General features: G+C 42.2%; 1 protein-coding gene across 1 annotated transcript; it reads left to right on the forward strand.

Moving 5' to 3' along the window:
* The first annotated feature begins 84 nt into the window (after positions 1-84).
* On the forward strand, positions 85-23,583 carry clcn6 (chloride channel 6). The gene is made up of 23 exons (XM_004545921.3): positions 85-236; positions 1,531-1,587; positions 1,732-1,797; positions 3,125-3,190; positions 3,266-3,332; positions 3,818-3,924; positions 4,132-4,258; positions 5,124-5,191; positions 5,339-5,397; positions 6,892-7,024; positions 7,518-7,631; positions 9,562-9,728; positions 12,402-12,510; positions 14,513-14,642; positions 14,776-14,929; positions 16,381-16,537; positions 16,623-16,729; positions 18,468-18,654; positions 19,612-19,772; positions 21,116-21,272; positions 21,356-21,463; positions 21,550-21,675; positions 21,782-23,583. The coding sequence occupies exons 1-23, from the start codon at positions 162-164 to the stop codon at positions 21,860-21,862; spliced, it is 2,583 nt and encodes an 860-aa protein (XP_004545978.2). The 5' UTR covers positions 85-161; the 3' UTR covers positions 21,863-23,583.
* Positions 23,584-25,436: the final 1,853 nt, after the last annotated feature.

Below are 25,436 nucleotides of genomic sequence, written 5' to 3' on the forward strand. Positions count from 1 at the left end.
TAAAAATGTAAAACGTTAGAATTCAGCTATATTCAGATATGTTCGGTTATTTTCTCCGTTCTTTGTTTTACATTGTTTATTCTACTGTATTTTCAAAGTCGTCTAAAACAACCTTTACTTTTTATGACAGCCCCTGAATACAGCATGACACAACAACGAAAATGGCGTGCTGTGGAAGATGTTTTTGTTGCCAGTGTTGTTGTAGAGAGGGAGAGACACGGACCCCAGAAGAGCTGGTAAAGAAAGACGTGATAACAAGCACAGGAAGCATCATCTGCTTATGTTGTGTTTACTTTGGGGTTCTTAGGATTTCCTCTGAGCTATTCTAAGCGCTTTATTCTGGCTGAGCTGCTCCACCCCGCTGCTCACTATGTTCTCTTGTCTTGGTTCTTTTGCAGGAAAGCGAGGAATACTTATTAATGCACATTATGAATGTATAGTTGTTAAGTCAGCTGTAATATTGCTGCTTACAGAAGAGAGAGCTTCCCGTTTTTCCGTGTGACGATATAGTCCGTGGACCAAACTCCATTTATAATTTCCTCAGATTAAGCAATCTTCTTATTTTAATCAATTTAATCTCTGCCTCATTTCATATGGTTTTAATCTTTCAGTAGGTGTGGGAAGCTATTGTGCAATGCGGCGTGTTTGTCGCGTGGAAAATAACCTCTTTCTATTTATTTCCCCACATTTTGAATGTTGTGATTACACCAAGCAAAGGCGTAGTCTTACAGGACCTCCGAGAAGTATACTGCGAAGGCAGTATGGACATAGCCCGGCTTTATTTGCGTTAGTTAAACATGTAACCTGGAGTTTGTGCATTGAATTGAACGCTGCTCTTAAGTAAAGCTGTGTAATTCTAACGGGACAGCTTGACATGAAAGCTCTGAAACTTTCAACTACATACATTTAAAAAGTAAAGGTTACTAATCGCTGTAGTTTGTAACCACAGCAGAGTAAATGGAGTTTATTGATGGACTAGGAGACCTACTGTGGAGACAATTACCTTCCAACTGTAACTGTTCTAGTTCCACAATGTAAAACAGATTTAGATCAGATTACAACCAAATATAAAAACTTTCATTGATTTTCTGTATTGACAGTTTAATATATGCAAATTCCAGCAACAGTGCTGCTTATGTCTTCATTTTGTGGCTTCACTGAGGCACAGCTTCACATGTTGCACATATAAAACATATTCCATGTCTAAGAATCTGTGAACAAACTGTTGCTTCTCGCTGGTTTTAAACCATAAGTCTGAGCATCACTTCCTACAGGAACTAAGTGTGTCCAGTGTTGGATGCTTTGGATGGTGGTGCAGGAGTCAAGTACTAATTCCACACTCATTTCTTTGTTTATTTCCTCTATTTATTTGTTATTTATTATTTTTTCCAACATGCAGGCGCACACATTTAGCTGAACTTTTAGTAGGAAGCTTAATTTGTGGTCAAATATCCTTGTGTGTATATGTAAATACATACATAATTATTATTGTTATTTGTTTGTTTGTGTGTTTGTTTGTTTGCCCCCCAGACAATCCTTGGGGAAATCCCAGACGAGGAACAGATTCTACCCAGGAAAGACTATGAGGTGAGACTTGCTGGAGAAAGCCTTCAAAGAGATATTATATTATGTGTTTAGAGCAGAAATGCCAGAGCAGATTAATTTTTTTCAGTACTGGACACAATCGATGTGTGAGGCAGGAAATAGTCACACAGTGTTTTGTGTCCACAGAGCTTGGATTATGACCGCTGCATCAGTGAGCCTTATGTGGAGGTCCTGGAGGGGATGGACAACAAGGTAAGACAGGTTAAATGTGTCATCTGCTCCTGTGTGGATGACGCCTGTGCAAAGGCTGTCACCGATGCACGTTTATTGTTTTACATCACATGATGAGATCACTGATAGTAGGACTTGTGCCAGCAGCTGATCTGTTAAACTGTATGTGATCTGTATTAAAGTTGATGTTCCACAAAGCTCTGTGTTTTTAATCTTGATCAGTGTTACTAATCAGCTTTTCATATTTGATTGCACAGACACACAGAAACCACTCTATTATAAATATTGAGCTAGCTCAAATATTTTAATATTAATTTGAACAAACCTCCTTTTAAAAATGTTTCCTATTTTCTAAAAGTTGTGAATGATTCATTATCAGATTAAGGAAACATTTTCTATGCAGTGTTATGTTAGAACAGGTCACGTGGGATCTGTCCACTTTATTGGGGCAGATCTCAAAATCCAAAGAAATATGACTGTAACAGTAGTTTGAATCTAGAAGTCACGTGGATCGTTGATGGATTTAAACTTAGACAGCATCACGATCTTTTAGCCTCCATTTAATCAAAGTTTCTGTAACATGTCACGGTCACTGCAGTGATAATAACAGTGTTCCAGGAATTAGGAAACACAGCAGAGAACAGCACTCACCTACAGCTGGGAGGAGGTCAGGGATGAAAGCAGCAGGGCCGTTAGGATACTGTCAGACAGTACTGCTACACATGGCCACAAGAATATCAATGAAGACTCTGAAGAATTACTGTGAATTATTTGTCAGCATTACGTTTCCATTTATCCAGTCATAGAGATATTGATGCGACTGCCCTGGAGTGCCACTGTTACGCCACCATACCTGCAAACGTTCTAGAGCTACGTCATTGTCACCAAGCTTTATTCTTCGGCCCTACATTCGATGTATGAGGCATATACAGATGGCAGCATTTGTATACAGATCATTGAAAGTCCTGCGGGCTGTACTACGAAGCACGATTAGCATGGTTAGCTAAAGTTAGAGGGGTTTTCTGTATCACTACAGTGGCTCTCTTTTTACCTGCTAAACCACTATAGTAGCTTATGCTGAACACAGCCTGGTGACAGGGAGGTTCTGTTCCACGTCTCCATCACTTTTATTTACAGCATTTTTAATCCTGTATAGATTCAATGCTGGGGGAATACATTTAGTATGTGGAGCTTGTGAACTCTCACTAAAACCACAGAATAAAGCACAAACTGTGCGACTGGGAACGTGTGTGTATTATTCATCCAACGCAGAAATGTTTTTAGACTCGTTTTAGTCTCTTATATATGAGAGAAAAAAACTGTTTTTTATTTTCTTGTCTGCCAACAGAAAGCCAAAAAATATGAGGCGGTGCATTGGATGATGGTGTTTGCGATCGGGGTCACAGTGGGCCTGGTAAGGTGCATTCTGGGTCTTCTTTTTGTTTTGCTGGATTTCAGCTGCTCAATAAGAAACGTTGCTCTCTTTCAGCTGGGCCTGTTTGTGGATTTTTTCGTACGCCTCTTCAACAAACTAAAGTTTACTGTGGTTGGTGATTGTATCCTTTAACATGACTCTGTACGTGGAGGATGGGCAGATACCAAAGCAGCTAAATATTGGGCAGAAATGTTGTGCCTTAGAAGATCCTCGCACAGAAGGAGAGCATTTGTAAAGTTGCACAAAATATTGCATTATTTCCTTCAGAGATTGCTGACAGCAGGTGCGCATTTTTATGCCCTTTTTCTTTTGTGTTTGTTTGAACATTGTCCAGAGTTGGTCCAAACAAATGTCAGGTCTATCTTTTTGTTCTAGAAAGAATTCAGAGTGCGTTCATATGATGCAGATGCTGTAATAATAGTGTGAAGTAATGTTTGGTTCATCCTGTGCTGTATATGTGTGTTTTCATGCCTGGGTTTGATCCCTTCGCTAGTATCTGTCATATGGTTTCTATTTACTGCCTGACTCTTCATCTAAAGAGTGTTACTGTGTGTAACCACACTTTGTTTGTTGATGTGGTGATTCTACTTTAACTGAAGCCTCCAGCTATAGAGAAGTGCAGTGACAAAGGCTGTCTGTCTTTGTCCTTGCTGGAGCTCCTGGCGTTCAACATGACCTTCGTCTTCATTGCCAGTGTACTCGTCCTCATCGAGGTAAACATCTCAGCTGCAGCTGACAAACTCAGGAAAGAACTCCTGCTTTAACAGTTAAAGTGTGCAAATTCTGCGGTCCTTGCATTTGAGACCTGTCTACCTGCATCTCTACCTGTCCAAGTTTGTTAACTGGTTGTAGCATGTTGTTTCATTCTGGTATGTTTGTGATAGTAGATTACACACTGACCTGCAGTATCGTGTTTTCAGCCTGTGGCTGCAGGATCAGGGATTCCAGAAATCAAAAGTTACTTGAACGGAGTGAAGATTCCTGGAATTGTTCGACTACGAACTTTTCTCTGCAAGGCTGCTGGAGTCCTGTTCAGTGTAGCTGGAGGTAAAGTGCGTTTGACTCCCTGACATTTACTGTACGGGGCGATCGTGGCTCAAGAGTTGGGAGTTCGCCTTGTAATCGGAAGGTTGCCGGTTCGAGCCCCGGCTCGGACAGTCTCGGTCGTTGTGTCCTTGGGCAAGACACTTCACCCGTTGCCTACTGGTGGTGGTCAGAGGGCCCGGTGGCGCCAGTGTCCGGCAGCCTCGCCTCTGTCAGTGCGCCCCAGGGTGGCTGTGGCTACAATGTAGCTTGCCATCACCAGTGTGTGAATGGGTGGATGACTGGATATGTAAAGCGCTTTGGGGTCCTTAGGGACTAGTAAAGCGCTATATAAATACAGGCCATTTACCATTTACCCAATAATAATATTATCAACAACCCAGGGTAGATGCACACACACAACCTCCTCCTCCCTGGCTACTACTGTTGTTTCCTTCCTGGAGGCGCAGGGTAGACTCTGTGTAGAGTTTTCATGTTCTTGGGCTTGTTTCTGAAAGTTGTGTAAAATATGGACGTCACAGATGCCCTGCAGTATTCCCTGCGTGATACTTGTTAAGCATCTACTTTTGTAACCTGCAGACACCACAGGCAGTCCTGTACTCTGACAGCAAAGCACTTTATTGGAATATTTTGTGTTGTGATCATAATGACTTCATATGGGAGGTGCAGAATTGGGAGCAAACATAGAAGAAATATCTTTGTGCTCCCGGTGGTGTTTTAGGTTAACTAAGGCAAAACAAGATCACTAATGAGGTTTTATACTTTGAGTCAAGCAGTGTCAGCTTCTGCTAACTTTAGAGCAAAATGATGTTGATGATGAATGATGAGCCAGGGTCAGAAGGCTGATGGACTGACTCTGTGTGCTCAGGTCTCTTTGTGGGGAAGGAAGGTCCAATGATCCACAGTGGAGCCATCGTGGGAGCCGGCCTTCCTCAAGTACCCCAAAGCTTATTCTAGTTTGCTTAGTTCTAGTTGTTGTTGTTGTTTTGTGAAACATTTTGGACACTAAAAATAGCACTGGTGTTATTCTTGTGATTTGTCTGGTCGTACTTGTGGATATCAGACCTTTTCTCTCTCCATCAGTTTCAGAGCATTACTTTCAGGAAGATCAAATTTGACTTTCCCTACTTCCGCAGCGACAGGTATGTGACAGTAACGATCCTGAGTCAAACTAAAGTTGGAATATGATGTAAATGTAAATTAAAAACAGAATACTAGGATTTGCTCAGTGCTGTGTGATACACAGCAGACCTTGATATCCTGAAAACCTCAGGGACCTGCTGGGGACCTACAGATGTAAATCTTTACTGATCTGTGCTGCATAATTGCCCAAAGTTAAACCAGACTCTTAAACTGGACCCTGACACTGACTGGGAGCCAGTATAACTGCTTTTGCAAGGGTGTGACATAAGTTTACTTAGAAGCCTTGTAAGTGACGAACTTGCAGATTGTGGTCCGTGGCTCAGCTGCAGGAGGCGTGGAGCAGTGGACGCATCGTTGGAAGAAGCTGACCGACACAGCTTCATTCAAGGAGAGTCTGTTGAGAAAAAAGAACAGGGGATTAATAATCTGGATAAGATGAAACATGGGAATGATTTCTAATACAGAGCATGGTGTGAATTCACAGCTGCACTCTTGTCCTCCTTACTAATCCTCTGCAGTTCCTGATTCACTGACTTTGCTCCATCCGTCCTCTCTCTTCATTCCTGAGCCCCTCACAGCACTCCTACCATCTTCTCAACACACTCTCTCCACTTGTTAGTAGATTTCAGTTGTTATTGTTAACCACACTAACCTGCTGTGCATCCTTTCCTTTCCAGCTCATTTTCTCTTTGTAGACAATCAGTACAAGTCCTTTTGTCCTTCGTTATCATCCAGCCTCGCATCCACATCCTAACCTCGCCTGTGCTCCCGGCTGCTTTGTTCATCTTTCTGCCTAGGCCACATTTTCTTTGACTATTTCCTCATCTTTCTCTTCTGACTTCTTCACTCACCTCTTTTCACTCTCAGTTTGTTTATGCAAACCACTTTGCATGTAATCATTAGTTACTACTAAGCTTTGACTCTTTTCCCCTGCTCGTCTTGGGCCCTGTCTCCTTCCCTTCACCCCCAGCTGGTCGCTGCCCCTCCCTGAGCCTGGTTCTGCTGGAGGTTTCTTCCTGTTAAACAGGAAAAACTTAACAGGAGGCCAAGTGCTTGCTCACAGGGGATCTTCTGAGTGTTGCGTTATTATACTTTCTTTACTGTACAATATAAAATGCTTTGAAGCAACTGTTTTTGTGATTTGGCACTAAATAAAACAGCATTCAACACCACCCCTTTAATTTCCAGCTTCAGGCTCATGATCCTGTATGACGCTGTCTTCACCTTCGCATTATTTATGTGTCCTCTCTTAAAGATTATCCCTACTCTGGTATAACAGAGACTCTCCAATATTATCGACCAGCTCTCTCTCTGTACTATACAAAGTCTATTTTTAGTTGTTCAAAGAGTTTGAATAATCTCCAAAGCAACGAATTTTCTTGTAATTTGTAGTTTACACAATGTTCCAACTTTTTGGCACAAACACTGTTACTGCCTCCTAGCAGTGTAGCATGTGTGACATGTGACTGACAGTTTTCTTACCTGTTCTTTAGGGACAAGCGAGACTTTGTGTCAGCTGGTGCTGCTGCTGGAGTAGCTGCTGCCTTTGGTGCGCCAATCGGTGGCACCCTCTTCAGTCTGGAGGAGGGCTCATCATTCTGGAACCAAGCCCTTACATGGAAAGTGGTAGGTAACCCTTTATAGTTACTTCACCACAATTTCTTTGATAAAGATGCACGGATACCTCTTTGGATATCATATTTAGGAGTTACACTGAAATGCTATAAAATAAAAATTCATTCTATTCTTCTATTTCTATTTTACCTGCTTCATTTGTCATCAAATAACAAGAGAACAAGCTTTACTTGCTCGTCAGTCAATTGTAAAATTGAGCTCTGAAAATGTGCAAAAACGTCTTTAAACCTAAACAGTTGATGGTTTTGACCTAAAGCTGAAAGTTTGCACGACAGATTAATGTTTGCTTTGGATCAGAAGTACACCAAGAGGATAAAAGTACATGAAATTTGATCCTGTCATTTTTCCCTTATTTGCAACAACAATCCATCTGCTTTATAGATATAGCCAGGTAGACCAGGACACAGTGCACCATCCAATCTCTCTGACCTTTACTGACCAATGAGTGTGATTAAATGTTCCTCTTGTCTATCTACTGTTTTAGCTCTTCTGTTCCATGTCGGCCACTTTTACTCTCAACTTCTTCCGTTCGGGAATCAACTTCAGCAAGTGGGGCTCCTTCCAGCTGCCTGGCCTCCTGAACTTTGGAGAGTTCAAGGTTAAGAGTTTCTTATCTTGTTATTCCATGTGGTACAAAATGTATCTTCAAAGATTATATATAGTATTTTATTTTTTATATAAAGTATGATGCTGAAATAACAGACTTTAGGTCTACACAGTGACTCATTGTATTGATTGACTCATTGATTTGATTTTGAGGACGGCTCCAAAAGCAACATGCCAACCCTGTGGGTAGGGAAACACTGATCTGGGGTGACTAAACTTTACCATATGGTACTTTTTTATGTGGTTTCTTCCTTTAAAAAGGGAGTTTTTCTTGTCGCCAAATGCTGTTCACAGGGGCTCACGATTGTTGGATTGTAGGGCTTTACCTTACCGTATAAAGTGCCTTGAGGCACCTGTTTTTGTGAGTAGGTGATATGTAAATAAAACTGACACAAATGAAGTTAAAACATCTGAATCTCAACTAATCTGTTCTGACATGTTTACATATGGATTTAAAAAACAGAGTCTGTGGGGTCACCATTAGCCCAACTGTTCCACCATCTCACCTCATATCTGCTCCTCACATCATCGTTACTGCCTCTTCCTGTCTGTGATATCTCTTGCAACCGACCCAGTTAATACCCGCTGTGCAGAGCTTTCCAGTACTCGATAACAAAGTTGATGTTGAACTGATGTGACAGCTGCTGACATGACTAAAGATCTGCAGGTCATGCACCACTCAATTTATGTAACCTGGCAGCTGTGTTGAAGACGCGAGTGTCGGATTTCGCAGGTCTTTAGCCCAATTTTAATGATGTGTCAGTATAGATGTGCAGAGATTGACAGATTCTACAGAGGGAGATGTTGCAACACTTTGCAAAGATTAGACTTTGTAGAAAAAAACTTGGAAAAAGAAGCTTGGTGATTCGTTTGCTTCCAGTTTTGACTTTTCCTTCTGTACCCACATGATGGCACCGGTTCTGACATAAACGGTAGTAACCAGACCGAAAAGCAGCGCACATTTCGGTGCTTTATTTCGGTGCTTTTTTTTTCCTGAGCTGTGATACACTTTAGATTCTAGCCAATCGTTTTACGTTTCTGAGGATAGTAGGCGGGGCCAGGTACGTACGTTCTTTTAGAGCAGAGCTACAGATTAAAAATGCCCAAGGCAAAGCGGTCAAAAGTCTGGCTGTACTTCACAGCAAAAGATGCAAACTCAGCAGCAACAAGTGCTTTAAGGTGATACTGTGATACTGTCAAAAGAGGTAACACCTCAAATCCGATGAAACACCTGGCGACGCATAGCGGGGGTTTTTTAAAGCCGAGAAATGCACCGTATTTGATAGCTTGCTGCGAGACCTCACACCAAGCACATCTACTGCGGGTGGGTTGCCTGTTATCGGACCCGGATTTAGCAACATCCCCCAAAAACACGGGTCAGTGTAGCAGAAATGATGAGGATGATGATGCAGCAGCAGCCGTTCTTCTCTGCGTGAGTAGCTTAATGTTGTTCGTGTGTAATTTACGTTGAGTAGGCTAACCACGTTATTACATGAATGCATGTAAGGTGAACTAGCAAACACCGTCGTAGTTACATGCAGCTGTCTTCTTGTTTGATGGCAGATACTCCCTTCACCCTGGCCAATAAGGCTAAAATGACCAAAGAAAAAGTGGAAAACAGTTAAACATGAGAGGTTTTTGGACAAAGTTTGTGTTTTTTCTATTGTTTAAGCACTGCTTCCAGCCAAGAGTGATACCATATATGCCCCATAGCTGCAGAAAAGGCTAACATTGTTATCTTTTTACAAAAAACAGCTGAACATGAGAGGTTTTTGGACCATTCTTTAAGCACCGTTTAAGCACCGGCACAGTTTCAAACGCACCGGTTTGGCACCGGTATCGGATAAAACCTAAACGATACCCATCCCTAAATATCAGCCTGATGTAAATATTATTATGGTTTTATTCCTCTTGCTGACCAGTGTCCAGATGGAGACAAGAACTGCCACCTGTGGACAGCTGTGGATCTTGCCTTCTTTGTCCTGATGGGTGTGGTGGGCGGCCTTCTGGGGGCGCTCTTTAACTGCATGAACAAGAACCTGGCCAAGTATCGCATAAGACACATTCATCCTAAGGCCAAGTTTATCAGGTGAACTGTTTGACCATCTTTGATCCCATCTGTGCTTTTCATGTTCATCAGACTGTGACACTAGGACGCGAGCAGTTTGGTGTAAGACAAACATGAACTGAAGTGAAAGGTTTTTAAAGTGATCAACTGATAATGCATAAATGTGTGAACAGCATCTACAATTCAATTTTATTTATATAGCACCAAATCACAACAAGAGTCTCAAGCTGCTTTATATTGTAAGGCAGACCCGACAATAATAATGTTATCTCAGAGCCAAGCTGCTGTTCACAGTTGGAACAAACATAACAGGGAACGTTCAGAGCAGGACAAACGTTAGAAAGGCAAAGGCTTTATTACAAACAATTCCTCAGTAAATTCCTGAAATCTGTGTATAACAAGCTGGTAGATGTGTGGTTGGTCAATACCCAGAATATTACCTGAACGTTCCTGTGTTACATCATAGCATAAATAAGCATACCACTGTCATTTTGTTGCATGGAGTATAAAGCTGCATGCAAAGGAATGGAAGAAGTCTCACATACTGACATCTGTAGAGAAACAAACAAGGAAGCCTAGAATGGGCCATAAAGCCTAGATACGAGACCTGTGTGGCGCACACACACTGTTCCCTGTGTGCCTGCACGGTTCCTCTCCAGGTATTCCAGTTTTCTCTCACAGTCCATGCAGCATGTGTAATAGAGTCATTGTTCAGTCTAATTTGACCATGCATCAGCAAGTGGATCGAATAAAACTCTGTATGAATGTATGATTAGATGTAAAGAGGACAAGATAATATATCGTCTGAAGCACTTGGTCACATGGTCAGTAAGACTAGAAAAGTGCTTTATAAGTACCAGTACAATGATCTCCATGGTAACATATACAAAAACCTGGAAAGTAGAGCAGGGCGATATGACCAAAAATATTTATCACGATATATACATTTGAAAATTTGCGATAACGATATAACTGATGATATAATTGATGTGAGACAAAATACTTTACAACTCCACAACTTTATTAGTGCAAAAAAACCCATCAATGTATTTTCACTTAAACAAGCAGCTGTTTTTATGTGCATTAAAGTTATATAAAAATTAACAGTGCAAATGCAAATTCCTTGCTGACAGTTTAACCAAAAGGCATTTCCAGTGGAAACTGGCCGATATAGCCTCAGCATAACCATGTATAATATCCACAAAACTTAAAAAGAGGTTATACACACACAATACAGTAATATTATGTTGAAGCGCAGTGCGTATCACTCTGCGAGACTCCTGCCTACGATAGTCGTAATGCTCCGACAATCCATCAAGCGGTGCGGCTTCGTAGCTTAGCAAAGTTGTACTAAAACATTTGACAGATTTTCAAGCACCGTGTGCCACATAAAATCGTTTCGAGGTCAGTAAACACAACCAGAATTCATACATAAGACACACGGGATTATAAGGGGCACTGTTGATTTTCAGAAAAATCAAAGGATTGATTTTAAGTGTGCCGTATTTTCCAAAAAAAGGTAATAACGACGGCCCGCTAGCATGCGCTACCAAAAATAGTGCTTTGTTGTGTATCTGATGGACGAAATCTAAACCAGTTCTACACCACTGGAGTTGCAGCATTTTTTAAAACCAATACTGGTTCATCCGTTTCATTTAACGATCCGCTTTTGCCCTTCACATTCTCCGTCACCGCCATGCTTTTTCCGCCATGTGCGTATGAAAACAAAGGCACTGCGCATGCACGTTTTTACGGAGCCCCGCAGGGGACATTGGAGAAAAAAAAAATTAAGACGGACTTTTGCGAGATCTCGCAAAAGTTTTAGCCACATTCTTCGGATGCCGGCTCGAAGCCGACCGGGAGGTCGAGGCACGATGTGCGGTGTTCCTCCCGGCTGTAGTAGGTCTCGACGCTAACGGGAGGTTGAAGGCCAAAGAATGCAGCTAAAACTTTTGCAAGATCTCGCAAAACTTTTGCGAGATCCCGAGTTTGTTTTGCGAGATCTCACAAAAGTCCATCGTAATTTTTTTTTCTCCCATGTCCCCTGCGGGGCTCCGTACGTTTTACCCATATTCTATTGCGGTATTTCTTTTTTTTATCGTAGCCCAATATTATACCGGTATTACCGTGAACGGTATGATATGGCCCAGCCCTACTGGAAAGTCACAAACCGCTCTGTTCATTATGGAAAGTAACTGAGTTGTGTTTAGAAACTCCTTCTTGTGATCCATGTTATGTATCAGGACCAGGAACATGCAGAACGGGTCTGTAAACATTTGGACCAAAGATTTCACTGTTGTTTCACTGCCACAGTGGTTAGAGTGACACTGCCCTCAAAGCTGTGATACATCCACATTTTCCACTGGAAAATACATTTCTGTTCTCAGTAGAAGCTGGCACAGATATGTCAGACTCAAACGAGATTCGTCTCCTTTACAAACAGCACTGTTAGTAATGAATGAGCTCCCGTCCCAGTTTTCTATCATTTGTTTAAATAGATTCTTCCCTAAAATCTGCGCACTGAGAGAAAGATGATGTATTCTGCTGAATAAATTAACGAGGCGCTCCTTTTAATTGATAATTTTCCAATCAGTTACTGTAATTGTGTTTCTTTTTATAAAGGTGCAAACTGTCGTTAAATATGTGCCTAACTTTGTAACCAGAGGATAATAAACGATTGTTCTAATGTTCCAGAGTTTTAGAGAGTCTGCTGGTTACCATGGTGACAACAATTGTGATTTTTGCGGCTTCCATGCTGGGTGAATGTCGTGACCTGTCCACTCCCACAGCTCACAACACCACGGTAAGAATTTTAATAATCTTTGCATTACTCAACAAAAACACCACAGGTGTGTTTTCACTGGTCTAAACGTTAAACGTATGTTATGATTACTGTGATATTTTAGCTTCAAATACTCTTTAAGATATATTTGTGTGAAAAACAATCTGTCAGCCCACTTTCAGGCCTTTTTTTTCCCTCAGATTGAAATCTGTCACACCATTTGAATGTGAATAATTCAGAAACTATTAATGACAAAAGCCTGACATTTCCATGAGCCTTTCTTACCATTAAAATGAACCAGGATCTGTAATCTGGGGCCGATGTATCAAAAAGACACTGGCTAATTAAAATATCAAAACTAATTCAAGAAGTCTTGCAAAGTTAGCATTAAACTACATGACAGTTTTTATTTAATATTGTACTGACGTCTTAATGGTGCATAGTTAAATTTACTTTACATTTCAATGTTCTTGCTGGATTGAGCAAATATGAAAAGTTGTACCACAAAAATAAGACTGTCCTGTTCAAACAGAGCAGGATTCTTGAGTTTTCAGATGCTTTGCTAACAGAAAATACTTTAGTTCAATATGTTTTCCTTTTTCATTCCATCTGTAATCATCAAAGTTTCAGAATATTTTCTGCTCAAATATTTACTTAAATATTTATGAACATGTACCGTGAATACCATCTTCAATTCATTGGCCAACATGGTAAATGGACTGATTCTTGTGGCACTGGTCTACTGTGCTGGAGCATGTAAGTGCTTTCTATCCAAAAGTCTCACACATTCATCAGAGAGTATCTTGGCCCAGGATATTTGGCATGCAGACAGGGATCAAACCTCTGATTAGTAGGTGACCTGCTCTACCTCCTGAGCTGATGCCACCCCCAGCACAGCTGCTTGCTGTTGGCTAGAGAGAAGCCTCAAACCATCAGACGGCCTTTTCAGCTTTAGACTGAGACTCACACACGCATCAAGAGAAGTTCCCAAACCATATGACACCAACCTCATTGAGGCCAGATATGGTACTTACAGCTATTTCTCCCTGAAAGAGTCCTTGTAGTTAAGCTTACAGTTCCCTGTGAGGATCGTGCTGGAAGAAGCAAACAAATGCAAACATCCAAAGTACCGAGAACTTGTAGATCAGTGCCGGTGGAGAGGCTGAGTACATGTGAGTGACTGACTATAAGTCCCTAGAAGCGGGATCCCGAGGTTTTCCTGCCTGCTCCCTGTGTACGACCTACGACCTTTCTTGGACTACAAGTGTTTCTACCATTAAAATAAATGAGGATCTGCAATTTGGCACAGATGCATCACAAAATATGAGTATTGGCCCACTAAAATATGGAAATTATTTCAAGCTGTCTGGTAAAGACCCATACAGTATTAAACTTCACATTTTAATCAGTGATGATGTCTGAATGATATATAAGCTTATTAATTTTTTATTTATATGTTTAAACTTTAAATCATAAAAGTTTTATACAAATCAGGTGGTCAAGCAGAACATCTCCTAAAAATGTGCTGATTTATGACAGAACGATATATTAAAAATGACAACACAGCATTTCATCTGTTATTAGACTCAGTTGGCTTCTGTCAAAATGTAAAAGAACCCACCCACCACTTTAACCACACTCCACATCTTGTGTTAACATATGGCATAGAAACTGAACATTTAACAGTGTTTCCTGAAAACCCTCTCCTGTCTGATCATTTCCTGATAACATTTACATTTACAATAATTGATTACACAGCAGTGGGGAGTAGACTTTATCACAGTAGATGTCTTTCTGAAAGCGCTGTGACTAAGTTTAAGAATATAATCCACCCACTGTTATCATCTTCAATGCCCTGTACCAACACAGAGCAGAGCAGCTACCTGAACGCTAGTCCAACAGAGGTCGATCATCTTGTTAATAATTTTACCTCCTCACTACGTACGACTCTGGATACTGGAGCTCCGGTGAAAAATAGAGCCTCACTATGTGACCATGTTAACCTGTGACGTATGTTTTTTAGCTGGCTGGCAGTGAGGACATCAACTCAACCATTCGACAGTTCTTCTGCTCAAACAAGACCTACAATGACATGGCAACACTGTTCTTCAACCCACAGGAGGCAGCCATCCACCAGCTCTTCCATCAGGATGGTTAGATGAGTTCACACATGATTCATTCCATGCATTACTCATGTACCCCGTACAGTGAAGTGGCATTTTAGGCCATTTTTCAAAAATCAAGTTCAATTCTATCAATAAACTGGTTTCTAACTCTCCCCCTCAGGTACCTTCAGCCCTGTGACTCTGTCAGTGTTCTTCTTCTTATACTTCCTGCTGGCCTGTTGGACATATGGTGTGTCTGTCCCCAGTGGCCTTTTTGTCCCCTCACTGCTGTGTGGGGCAGCTTTTGGACGCTTGGTTGCCAACGTGCTCAAAGTGTAAGAACTAATTAGAATATGCTTTTTCTCACTTTTTCTCTGTCACAGCCTTGTGTTGAGCTGAACTGAGAGCAGTCACTGTTGATACAAGCACTTTTTTCTGCTCAAGTGTTTTCTATCTAAGGCTACGTTCACACTGCAGGTGAAAGCACATCAAATCTGACTTTTTTGACCCTATGCGACCCATATCCGATCATGGTATGACAATGTGAACAGCACAAATCCGATATTTCAAATCCAATCTGGGTCACTTTCATATGTGGTACTGAATCCGATACATATCTGATGTTTTAGAAAGCGACTGCTGTTTGAATGGTCATGTCGCATTATATCCGTCTTTTACGTCACTGACACAAGACAGACGCCAATTATCAGCGCCGGAGAAGACAAACGAGAAAGCATGGCGGCCATTGTTAAAGCACGGCTCTCTGTTTTCTCAGTGTCCTTCTTTCTCTAATTAATTTGTCAAAATTCTGTCGGTTACGACTGTGCAGAAATTGATAGACTGCTGCAACAACACCTACTCACTCTGTAGCCGCCATTTTAACTTCCGTAAACAGAGCGCGTTGTCTGTGACGTCTTCTTTTGCGCATGCGGCCGCTTTGAGGGCCGTGAACCGTTCACACTAGAGCGCGTTTGCTGTCACATTTTATTTGTAGTGTGAACAAGCAGAGAAAAAAAAATCGGATTTGATCAAAAAATCGGAATTGAGCATTAAGACCTGCAGTGTGAACGTAGCCTAACATTCACATCTATGGGTGGATGCACCAGAGAGCACCTTGGGGTTAGTGTATGGCCCAAGGATATTTAGCAGGTGTGATATTTAGGTATCAAACCGCCCAGCTTCCAGTTAGTTGGTGCCCCTACACTTTATATTACACCCCAGCCTAAGACAGCCAGAGAATACCATAGAAGTAACTCCTTGTTCCTCACTCCCAGTGCTGCGGCAAGATTTGCACTCCAAACATTTTGGTGTATTTTCCACTTACAAAAGGTCAGGGTGGGTACAGCTGAAACTCACAGTGTTCTCAGGGGAATTACCCCAAAAATAAACAAAAGCAATGCAGGACTCTTACATCCTTCGCTAACAGAAACAGGAGAAATGTGTTTACCTGGGCTATTTGTAGAGAACTGACAGTACATACAAAGCTGCTAATCCAGCTCTTCTAGATTCAGACATTTCTTGATTCAGAAACACGACACAATCTGTCTGGGAGTCAGGAAGAAGGTGGAGCCAAACTGGTCTGGATGGGTATCAATTAAAAGGTGGTGCATCCAATCTCCAACAAGCTGCCACCTGCAGCTTACATGATAGAAAAGACTGAACAAAATGAACAGACATTATCGACCTTATCAGAGTAAAAACAAAGCAAACTGAGTCGTAACACTTTCAGTTGTCACATTCTCTCATAGTGGTTATACTGGTTCTTAATGAGTCTGTCCTCTGTTAGGAAACTGGGAATGGACATCTACTCAGGAACCTTTGCTCTCATTGGAGCTGCTGCCTTCCTTGGAGGTGTGGTCAGAATGACCATCAGCCTCACTGTCATCCTCATTGAATCCACCAATGAAATCACATACGGGCTGCCCATCATGATTACGCTAATGGTACACAACCATGTGTTTTTGCACTTTGCACTGTTCGCCACTGTGACCTGAGTTCATGTGCAAATTCTTTTGTGTTGACTGTCAGGTTGCCAAGTGGACTGGTGATTTCTTCAACAAGGGCATCTATGATATACACATCCAGCTGAGAGGAGTGCCTCTGCTCGAGTGGGAGACTGAGGTAGAGATGGACAGGTAAGAATTGTTGTTGGCAACAAAAAAGGACAGTTGGCCCTTGTGGTGGATGAACTGTGTTGTCAGCATTGTCAGTAGGCGTTGGTATCCCTCCTTAGCCCAGAGCAGTTCAACTCTCCAGATCAATGCAGCTGCCAACCTCAAGTATCTATTAGTTTTTTTTCTTCTGTTGCCTACATCATTGAACTTCTACAGCCTTATGTTCCTAGCAGGTCTCTGAGGTCATGTGATCAGGGTCTTCTTGTCATTCATCATACAAAGCTGAGAACTAAGGGAGACAGCTTTTGCCACTGTGGCTCCCAGACTGTGGAACTCTGTCCCACTGAGCATAAGATCTCTGGACTCAGTAGCTTCTTTCAAAAAACAACTAAATCACACTTTTTAGAATTGCATTTTGCTAACTGTTGTCTGTTTGTTTTATGCTTTGTTATCCTTGTGTGAAGCACAAGAAAGGTCTAGAAAGGTGCTATATAAATAAAGTTTTACTTACTTACTTGCTTACACAAAGCACAGGTCTGATACTTCATTGTTCCATTCAATGCTCGTCTGGGGCCGGATTGTGGAGCTAGCACCCTAAAAGCAAGAATGCCCAGAGCTCCAGCTTATCTGTGGGAACCACAATCTCATTCTTTCGATCGCTACCCAGAGCTTGTGACCACAGGTCATGTAGGGATGTAAATCGATCAGAAAAGCTTTACTTTTATGCTTCGCTCTTTATTTACCAAGACGAATCGGTACTGTAGACGCAGCATCAACCCATGTGTTAATCTGCCTCTCTTCTCACTTGTGAAAAACACCCTGTTATGACCCGGCTTGAAAGCCGCAACATAAATATGGAGACGAACACCAGAATTTCAACAAGAATAGTTTTTTCTAAAATTACATGGCAAGTTGGCTAAAGTAGCTGGCACCACCAAGGCAAAGACTAGTGATCCTCCCTGAAAGCCTGCCTCAGGTATGCCTTTATCCACACCTGACTAGGTGTGGTCAATTAGCAACAGCTGAACACTCTTGCACTGTCACTGCAAAGAGATTAGGGACTGCAGAGGGGCGTAACACACCCTGAGACCCCGAGACACAATGCTCGGACCTTTATGGCGCCTCCTGCAGGTGGTGGGTCTACAGAAGAGAGACGGGCTGAGTCCGGCCAAACCCCATGGGCTAAAGCCCACCCACCAGGCACTCTCCATCGAGCTACCTCCCCAGGCCTGACTCGAGGGTGTGGCCCCAGTAATCCTGTCCTGGGGAGGGTACAAAACGAGCCTCCTCAACCTAGCATCACTGGAGCACACAAACCCCTCCACCATGGTGGGCAGCTGAAGGGTTAAGGTGGAAATTGAAAAATGAGGTGGTTTATGACAAGACTTTATATTGCAGAGCTGATCTGTCAGGGGATTTGATGTTGCCTTTCATCGGTGAATACACGCCTCAAACGGTTTAGATGCTTGAGATTTTTGCAAATAGTTGAAAAAAATGTAGGTGAAAAATGAATTTAGTCCATTTTGGTGAAAGGCTGAAGCAGTGTCAAAGCTTCCTCGATGCACTTCATCAAAAAGACAAAGCTGTCAGTCTCAGCATTAGCATGAGAGGCTCTGTCTCGTTTTCTGCCTTTACAGATTCTAGGAACCCCATAATAAGCCTGCAGTGTGAGGGTGAGGTTAAAAACCCAAACTGTGTGATTCGAGCATGGTCGCTCTTCCTGTGGACTCAGGTTGTCTTTATCTCTCATTTCTTCAAGGCTGACAGCCAGTGATATCATGGAGACCAACTTGACTTACGTGTACCCCCACACCCGAGTCCAGTCTCTAGTCAGCATTCTGCGCACCACGGTCTACCATGCCTTCCCCGTAGTTACTGAAAACCGTCAGAATGAGAGGGATTTCATGAAGGGCAACATCCTGATCAGCAACAATATCCACTTCAAGGTATGTCCTGCTCTTTTACAGAGCTCAAGCTCAAGCTTCCCGTCCAAATGGAGGTGATTAAGGCTCCCCCCACCAGGGGCAGCAGTGACTTTGAAACATTTCTTTAGTGACACTGTAGCCCCTCCAGCAATGTCCTTCAGGTTGCTTCTGCTTTTTTCTTCGTTTTTTCTAATTCCTCATTGCTCGTCCCATAATATAGTTTTGATACAGACACGTCATCGATTTAACAAAGAGCATGCAGACTTTTACAGCAGTCAGTAATTTGTATAATTCTGAAAAGAATGTGGATTTGTTTCCCTTCCAAGATTAAGAATTAAACAACAGTAGAAACTATGATTGATTTGGTCAGCTCTATTTTGCCGTGTCATTCATGCAAATTGATCCTCACAGTGTAAACCTTTGGTGTATCAGTCTGTCCAGTAAGGAAGCAGAAACCAACATGCATCAGTTTCATCTGCTTGGGTGCAAATGAAAGTGTGAACATGAAGAGAACGGGGAGCCACCGGTGGTCTCCACATATGTATGTGCAGCCTGAGTGTGTCTGCAGTGCACTTGTTGTCACTTGTGAAGCAGATCAAATGGATTCATACGGTTTGTGCTTCCTAACAGGTCAGACTGTGATGATCGAGTTTTCTGTCACTGGTTCTATCATTTCGATGGTCTGTGTTGAAGTAGTGTTTAACAAAACCTAGAGGCAGCAGGAAATGTTACTGAGCTAAATAAAGTATAAAAACCAAAGTAACATCAGCTACCGAGCTTGTATTTTTGTCTCCAGGGAGAATCAGTGGGTTTGAAAGTGCGAGCCCATAGGTTTGGCTCTGTAGTGAGCAAAGCTTTGCAATATGTTGATGTGCAGATAATTATTTAAGAATTTCATGTTTCTTTATTTTTGGATGAAATCATTGTTGTGGTTTTTGAAGGCTGTGTTTTCTTCTAACCCTTGACTGTTACATGTAGAAATCCAGTGTTGTGTCACGTGCGGGCGAACAGCGACGGCGCTGCCAGTCCATGAAGTCGTACCCATCGAGCGAGCTGAGGAATGTTTGCGATGAGCAAAGTGCTGCAGTCGAACCTTCAGAAGAGGGAGAAGACCTGCTGCAGCAGATGTTAGAGAGGAGGTAGGCCAGATAAACACATCCAGACAGTCTCTGAAGTTTTACCTCTAAATTTGATCTCAGTGGATTTTAAATCAAACAATCAAGTTGTGATTAAAGTGCAGACATCAAGCTCTAATTCAGGATGTCTGATAACAATACGGCAGTAACTATTAATACTTAGACATTTATAGTTTCAGAGGGCCAGAAGTAATTAGACAGCTGACTGACGAGCACTTGGCCTAGTGTAGCATAGCAATAACAGAGTTCAGGGTCACCTGATCCAGCCCTAACTATGTGTTTTATGAAAAAGGAACGTTTTTAGACTAATCTTAAAAGTACAGACAGTGTCTGTGTCCCAAATAAAAACTGGGAGATCCACAGACGAGGGGCTTGAAAGCTGAAACCTGGATAAAATGGGGCCTAATTATTTAAGGTTTTGTATTTGGTAAATGGACCGAAAACACAAACATTTATACCGGAGTTGGTCAGGCTTAGCATCTTGCCCAAGGTATGTATTTGTCATGCAGACTGGTGCAGCCAGGGAATCAAACCACCTCCCGATTAGGAGATGACCCGCTGAGCTACAGCTACAGCCACCCCTTGAGAGGAAAGATTTAAAATTCAGAGAAGTTTGAATGTTACAGATTTGATTACAATCTCTTGTCATCATCAGTGTCAGAGGTTTGTTTTTTGTTTTTTGAAGTTTGTCCGAAATAATTCTTTAGACCAAGAGGAGGCAGTATAACCAAGGGGACCCAGAAGCAGCGCTCAGGAGCAGGGGTGGGAACTCCAGGGGGCGCTGTCCTGCAGGTTTTAGATGTGTCAGCTGATTTAACCCTCTCAGGCTCAAATTAAGTTTTTGTTGCTAATGCACAAAAGAATACCTGCAGTGGTACTTCTGAGTAAAAAAAACCTCATAAAATATGTATGTGGGGTAATCAGGTTGTTAGCTTTTAACTGTTGCAAATCTGCAACGCCTGCCTTGAGAGGGTTAAATGGCTAAATTACCTCCTCAACATGTCCTGAAGTTCTCCAGAGGCCTGGTAATGAACTGAACATTTGATTCAGGTGTGTTGAACCAGGGTGATACCCAAAACCTGCAGGACACCGGCCCTCAAGTCCTGGAGTTCCCACCCCTGCTCCAGACAGATGACAAATGACCAGAGAAGCTGATGTCGAATGGCGTAGTATAATGAGTTGAACTGCTAATATTTACCACAAGTTTTTGAATTTACTCCTGATGCTGTCAGTGCACATAGTAACTACAAGTATTTGTAACACTGCCTTTCATTCTGTCTGTGTTTTCTTTGTGGTGCATAATAACTGCAAATAAATCTGGCACTCCTGTGATTTCTGTGCTGCAGGCATGCTCCCTACCCTAACCTGTACCCAGACCAGTCTCCCAGTGAGGAGTGGACCATGGAGGAGCGCTTCAGGCCGCTAACCTTTCACGGTCTCATCCTTCGCTCCCAGCTGGTTAACCTGCTCATACGAGGGGTGTGCTACGCCGAGAACCAGTCGGTCAGTCATTGACACACATGTGTAGATAATAAATGAGATGACTTTTTCTTATACGAGCAGTTTCTCTGTACCCTCTGACGCAGAGCACCAATCAGCCTAGGTTGTCGTATGCAGAGATGACTGAAGATTACCCACGCTACCCTGACATCCATGACCTCGACCTCACCCTGCTCAGCCCTCGCATGATAGTGGTACGTTCGATTTACCCGACTGAGACAGAAAATAATCAAGCAGAAAACTCAGATTCATTAACAGGCCGTCCTTTCTGTGTACCCAGGATGTCACCCCCTACATGAACCCGTGTCCCTACACTGTTTCACCCAATGCCCGCATCTCCCAGGTGTTTAACCTCTTCAGGACTATGGGCCTGCGACACTTACCCGTGGTTAATGCTGTTGGAGAAGTAAGTGATTTGGGCTTTCATGCCTCTAGTAAACGTGTGAGGAAGCCACAGAGTTGTTGTGTTATGTTGTCCTCACCAACTCAACTCTTTTTTTTTTTTTTTTTAGATTGTGGGAATAATCACACGACACAATTTAACCCACGAGTTCCTGATGGCCAAACTGCGACAGCACTACATCACCATTTGACCCAGCTGCCTCCCCTCAAACCTCCTCCATCCCTGATAGCGTTCTGACACACACACATGCACATACATCCTCTGTACAGTAGGGGGCGTTGTTATCCAGGTAACGAAACCTTTCAGCTGTCAATCACTGCAGTCTTTTTGGTCTTCTTCAGTCCAACCTCCAGTGTGCTAACACACACACACACACACACACACACACACACACACACACACACACACACACACACAATAAACCATAAACCACAGATATCGATGCTGATTATTCAAGAACACTTGCTGTGCATTCAAGCTGTGAGCCGCAGAGAGTCATCCTGCCATCTGATGAAACAGCTGCAGAATGATTGATAGCATTAAAAGCATTACACACGTTAATGCGAGATTCTCACTAGTATTCCGATAATTCTCAAGGACATTATGTGTTCCCAGAGGAGGAACAGGTCCATGCACGTCCACCTTCCTACAAATATTTAACTCTAGAAGTGACGGCAAGGATTTTTCTGTCATATATAAACATGAAGCAGCTTGTTTATCCAGTGAGAATGCACCATTAACCCTGTCGTCAGTACATTTGGTGAACATTGTATCATCTTAATTTGTCTTTTGTTTTGCTGAGCTTCCAACGTGTCTCCACTGGTTAAAGAGTTGATACTAAAAAGAAAGAAAAACTCAAAGACCCTACAGTACTAGAGGGAGAACCCCAGCAGTCAGCAGCAGCAATGGTAAGAAGGAAGAGCCCCCTTTAAACGGGAGAGATCTTCGTGTGGTTTGAGGGGGAAACCAACCGAACAGCTCTTAGACAGAAGGAAGATCTGCATCTTATAATAAATTCAAACTAGCATGTCCGTCTCACTCTAATCATCTAAAAGCAGCAGTGGCTTCAGTGCGTTGCTGATTGTTTTTCTCGCAGTTTGACGCACAGGACACAAACTTCCAAAATGAAATGTCATCTACTGAGGATTCCCGAATGGCTTCATGACTGAATGTTGCTTTTGATGTTTTGATTTTGCTTTATCACTATAGCACTTTTAATTTTTGTCTGTATATTATTTGAATCTTTGTGATGAACTGGATATGTGCACTAAAAGCAGGCGGATGTCCCCACGGTCTGACACTAACCCAGAGCTCAGCAGTAACGTTGTGACCTTGTTGCACATGCCGTACTGTAACATTTGTAACCACTTGAGCTGTCTGTAAATCCATGTTTGTGTTCACAGAGTTCAGTGTTGGACTTGTGAGGGCTGTGATGATCAGGTTTCACTGACCAACGTGTTATGTCATTTAAATATTTTTTAATGCAGAGCCATATTTTAGAAAAACAAATGTCTATTATGTATTTTGTTTCTCATACTATTACTTTTTTCAACAATATGTTTCTAATCTGATTTTCCGGTACATCATTTCACTGTCATTCCTAAAAGGGACTAAAGATGTGAGTAAAGGCAAGTCAAAGAGGTGAAATTCCTTTATGTGTATGGTTATTTTATTATTAGCAAGCACAACAGCACACGTGTACGTCAAACATTTCTTATTTTAGTGTAGCCTCTGCGCTGTGGTTTATTTTTATACAGTTTTATCTTTATGATTTACTGACTCTAGTCTGAATCGCTCACTGATGGGCCGAGGCTGCCCTGGATCGTGGTCACATACTAGAGAACGCGCGATGTAAAACCATTCTTATGTTGCCCTCTGTTCTATGACTTAAATAAAGATCCTTGTTTTGTGTGTTTGTGTTTGTTTTGGTTTAAATAAGATGTACGGTCCGTCCTTTCTGAAAGCATTGGGGCGGTGTGTAAAACAGAATGTAGTGATTAGCAATAAAGGCATCGTTTATTCAAAACAGAATAAAATCAGAGTTTAAAGTGAGGAAATGTACCATGATGGCAGCAACACGTCTCACTGGACGTTTACTGCCGTGAAGCATCTTCTCTTGTTTTCATTTTTATAGTTCATCTTGTTTCACATTGTGCCAGCTGTCTTTAATTGGTGAAAGATCTGCATTGCAGCCAGGCAATTTCAACACTTTTTTTACTATTGTACTACGAAGCCATGCTGTTATAATAGATGCAGTGTTCCATGTAGTTCAGTTCAATTCTATTTATATGCCACCAAATCACAACAACAGTTGCCTCAGGAAGCTTTATGTTGTGAAGTAAAGACCCAACAATCAAACATCCCCCTTGGAGCAAGCACTTGGCAACAGTGGGAAAGAAAAACTGTTTCAGCATGAGAAAACCTCCAATATGCAGACAGTTTATGGAAGTGAACTTTATGCTATGGACAACAATGCAAAGTGGGGATGAAAGGTGGTTTTACAGTAACATTTGTAGTGCAGAGAACTAACATGGTCCATATAGAGCTTTGTATTTTGCCTGAGAAGCAGTTCTTAAATGGTACCGTTGTTTTTGTTGTAAAATATGCGTGGTTTCTTAATTTCGTGTTCATTTTGGGATCTAAATGGGTAAATCATTTTATTCAGTAATCACAGAAGCTGCACTTTACACAAGAGGGCTTGGAGGGACTCTGGAGGCAACCACTCCAGTGCTGCATGGGCTGTTTTTGTGGGGGGATTATACATCTGTGGGGCAGCTTGGAGGGATGAGGGAGGTGCCTGGTGTTATATATTTCTCCTAGTTCAGTGTTTTATTAGGAGGAGATCTTATTTCAAGTTGTTCACATTTATTTTTGGTTTTGTTTTACTGTATGACATTGATTGTGGCACAATTTATTTTGATAACCCTTATTTTGTATGGCAGTGGAAATCAATCAGAGACATACATTTACATGACTAATTATATAAGATTTCTCTCCAGGGCGCTGGACCTGGGGTGAAACACTCCATGCATAGTCAGGAGCTTCCTGGTCTTGATATCAGTGGGTTCTATCTCTTCCTTTGGCCAGCTTATTATCCCAGCAGGTTACCTGATCAGGTGTTGATGGCCCGGATCTTGTTCTTACCGTTCAGCTGACTCCTCAGGACTTGCCTGACCCTCTGCAGGTACTTGGTGGTTGCAGCTTTTCTAGCAGCCTCTTCATGGTTCCCATTTGCCTGTGGGATCCCCAGGTACCTGGAGCTGTCCTCTGTGTCTGCAATGTTGCCTTCTGGTAGTTCAGTCCCTCAGTTCTGACTACCTTCCCTCTCTTTGTTACCATCCAACTACACTTCTCCAGTCCGAACAACATTCCGATGTCCTTGCTGTAGATCCTGGTGGTGTGGATCAGTGACTCTCGTTCATTCTTGGCATACAGCTTGATGTCATCCATGTATCCGTAGAGTGTCTTGTCAATGATCTGAGGGGGTTCGGGCCTATGCAGAACAGCATAATTTGCGCTTTGGCACAGTACTACTGTTTGCTCTTGACTGAGTAACTTTGTTGGCATGTTTGTATGTCTCCATTTTGGCCAAAGTTATAATGTTATACCATAACGATGCACACATCCTATCCTGTTTCTCGTTATGATGCTTCAGCACTAAAGTAATCCAGTGGCAGTTGTCAGTATTGCACTGCTACAAACCATAACTGTGGATAGTTAGCAGTTAGCCAAACGTCATTTCCCAAACAGATACAGTTTAAAAA

The sequence above is a fragment of the Maylandia zebra genome, linkage group LG20, assembly GCF_041146795.1.
Source record: "Maylandia zebra isolate NMK-2024a linkage group LG20, Mzebra_GT3a, whole genome shotgun sequence".
NCBI classification, from domain to species: domain Eukaryota; kingdom Metazoa; phylum Chordata; class Actinopteri; order Cichliformes; family Cichlidae; genus Maylandia; species Maylandia zebra.

What these genes read in the sequence shown, in the direction of transcription:
- clcn6 (XM_004545921.3), top strand. Translation starts at nt 162, where the DNA reads ATGGCGTGCTGTGGAAGATGTTTTTGTTGCCAGTGTTGTTGTAGAGAG. An exon ending in TGGGAGCCGGCCTTCCTCAA is followed by an intron (nt 5,192 to 5,338) that starts GTACCCCAAAGC and finishes TCTCTCCATCAG; the next exon opens with TTTCAGAGCATTACTTTCAG. An exon ending in CAGCAGATGTTAGAGAGGAG is followed by an intron (nt 19,773 to 21,115) that starts GTAGGCCAGATA and finishes TCTGTGCTGCAG; the next exon opens with GCATGCTCCCTACCCTAACC.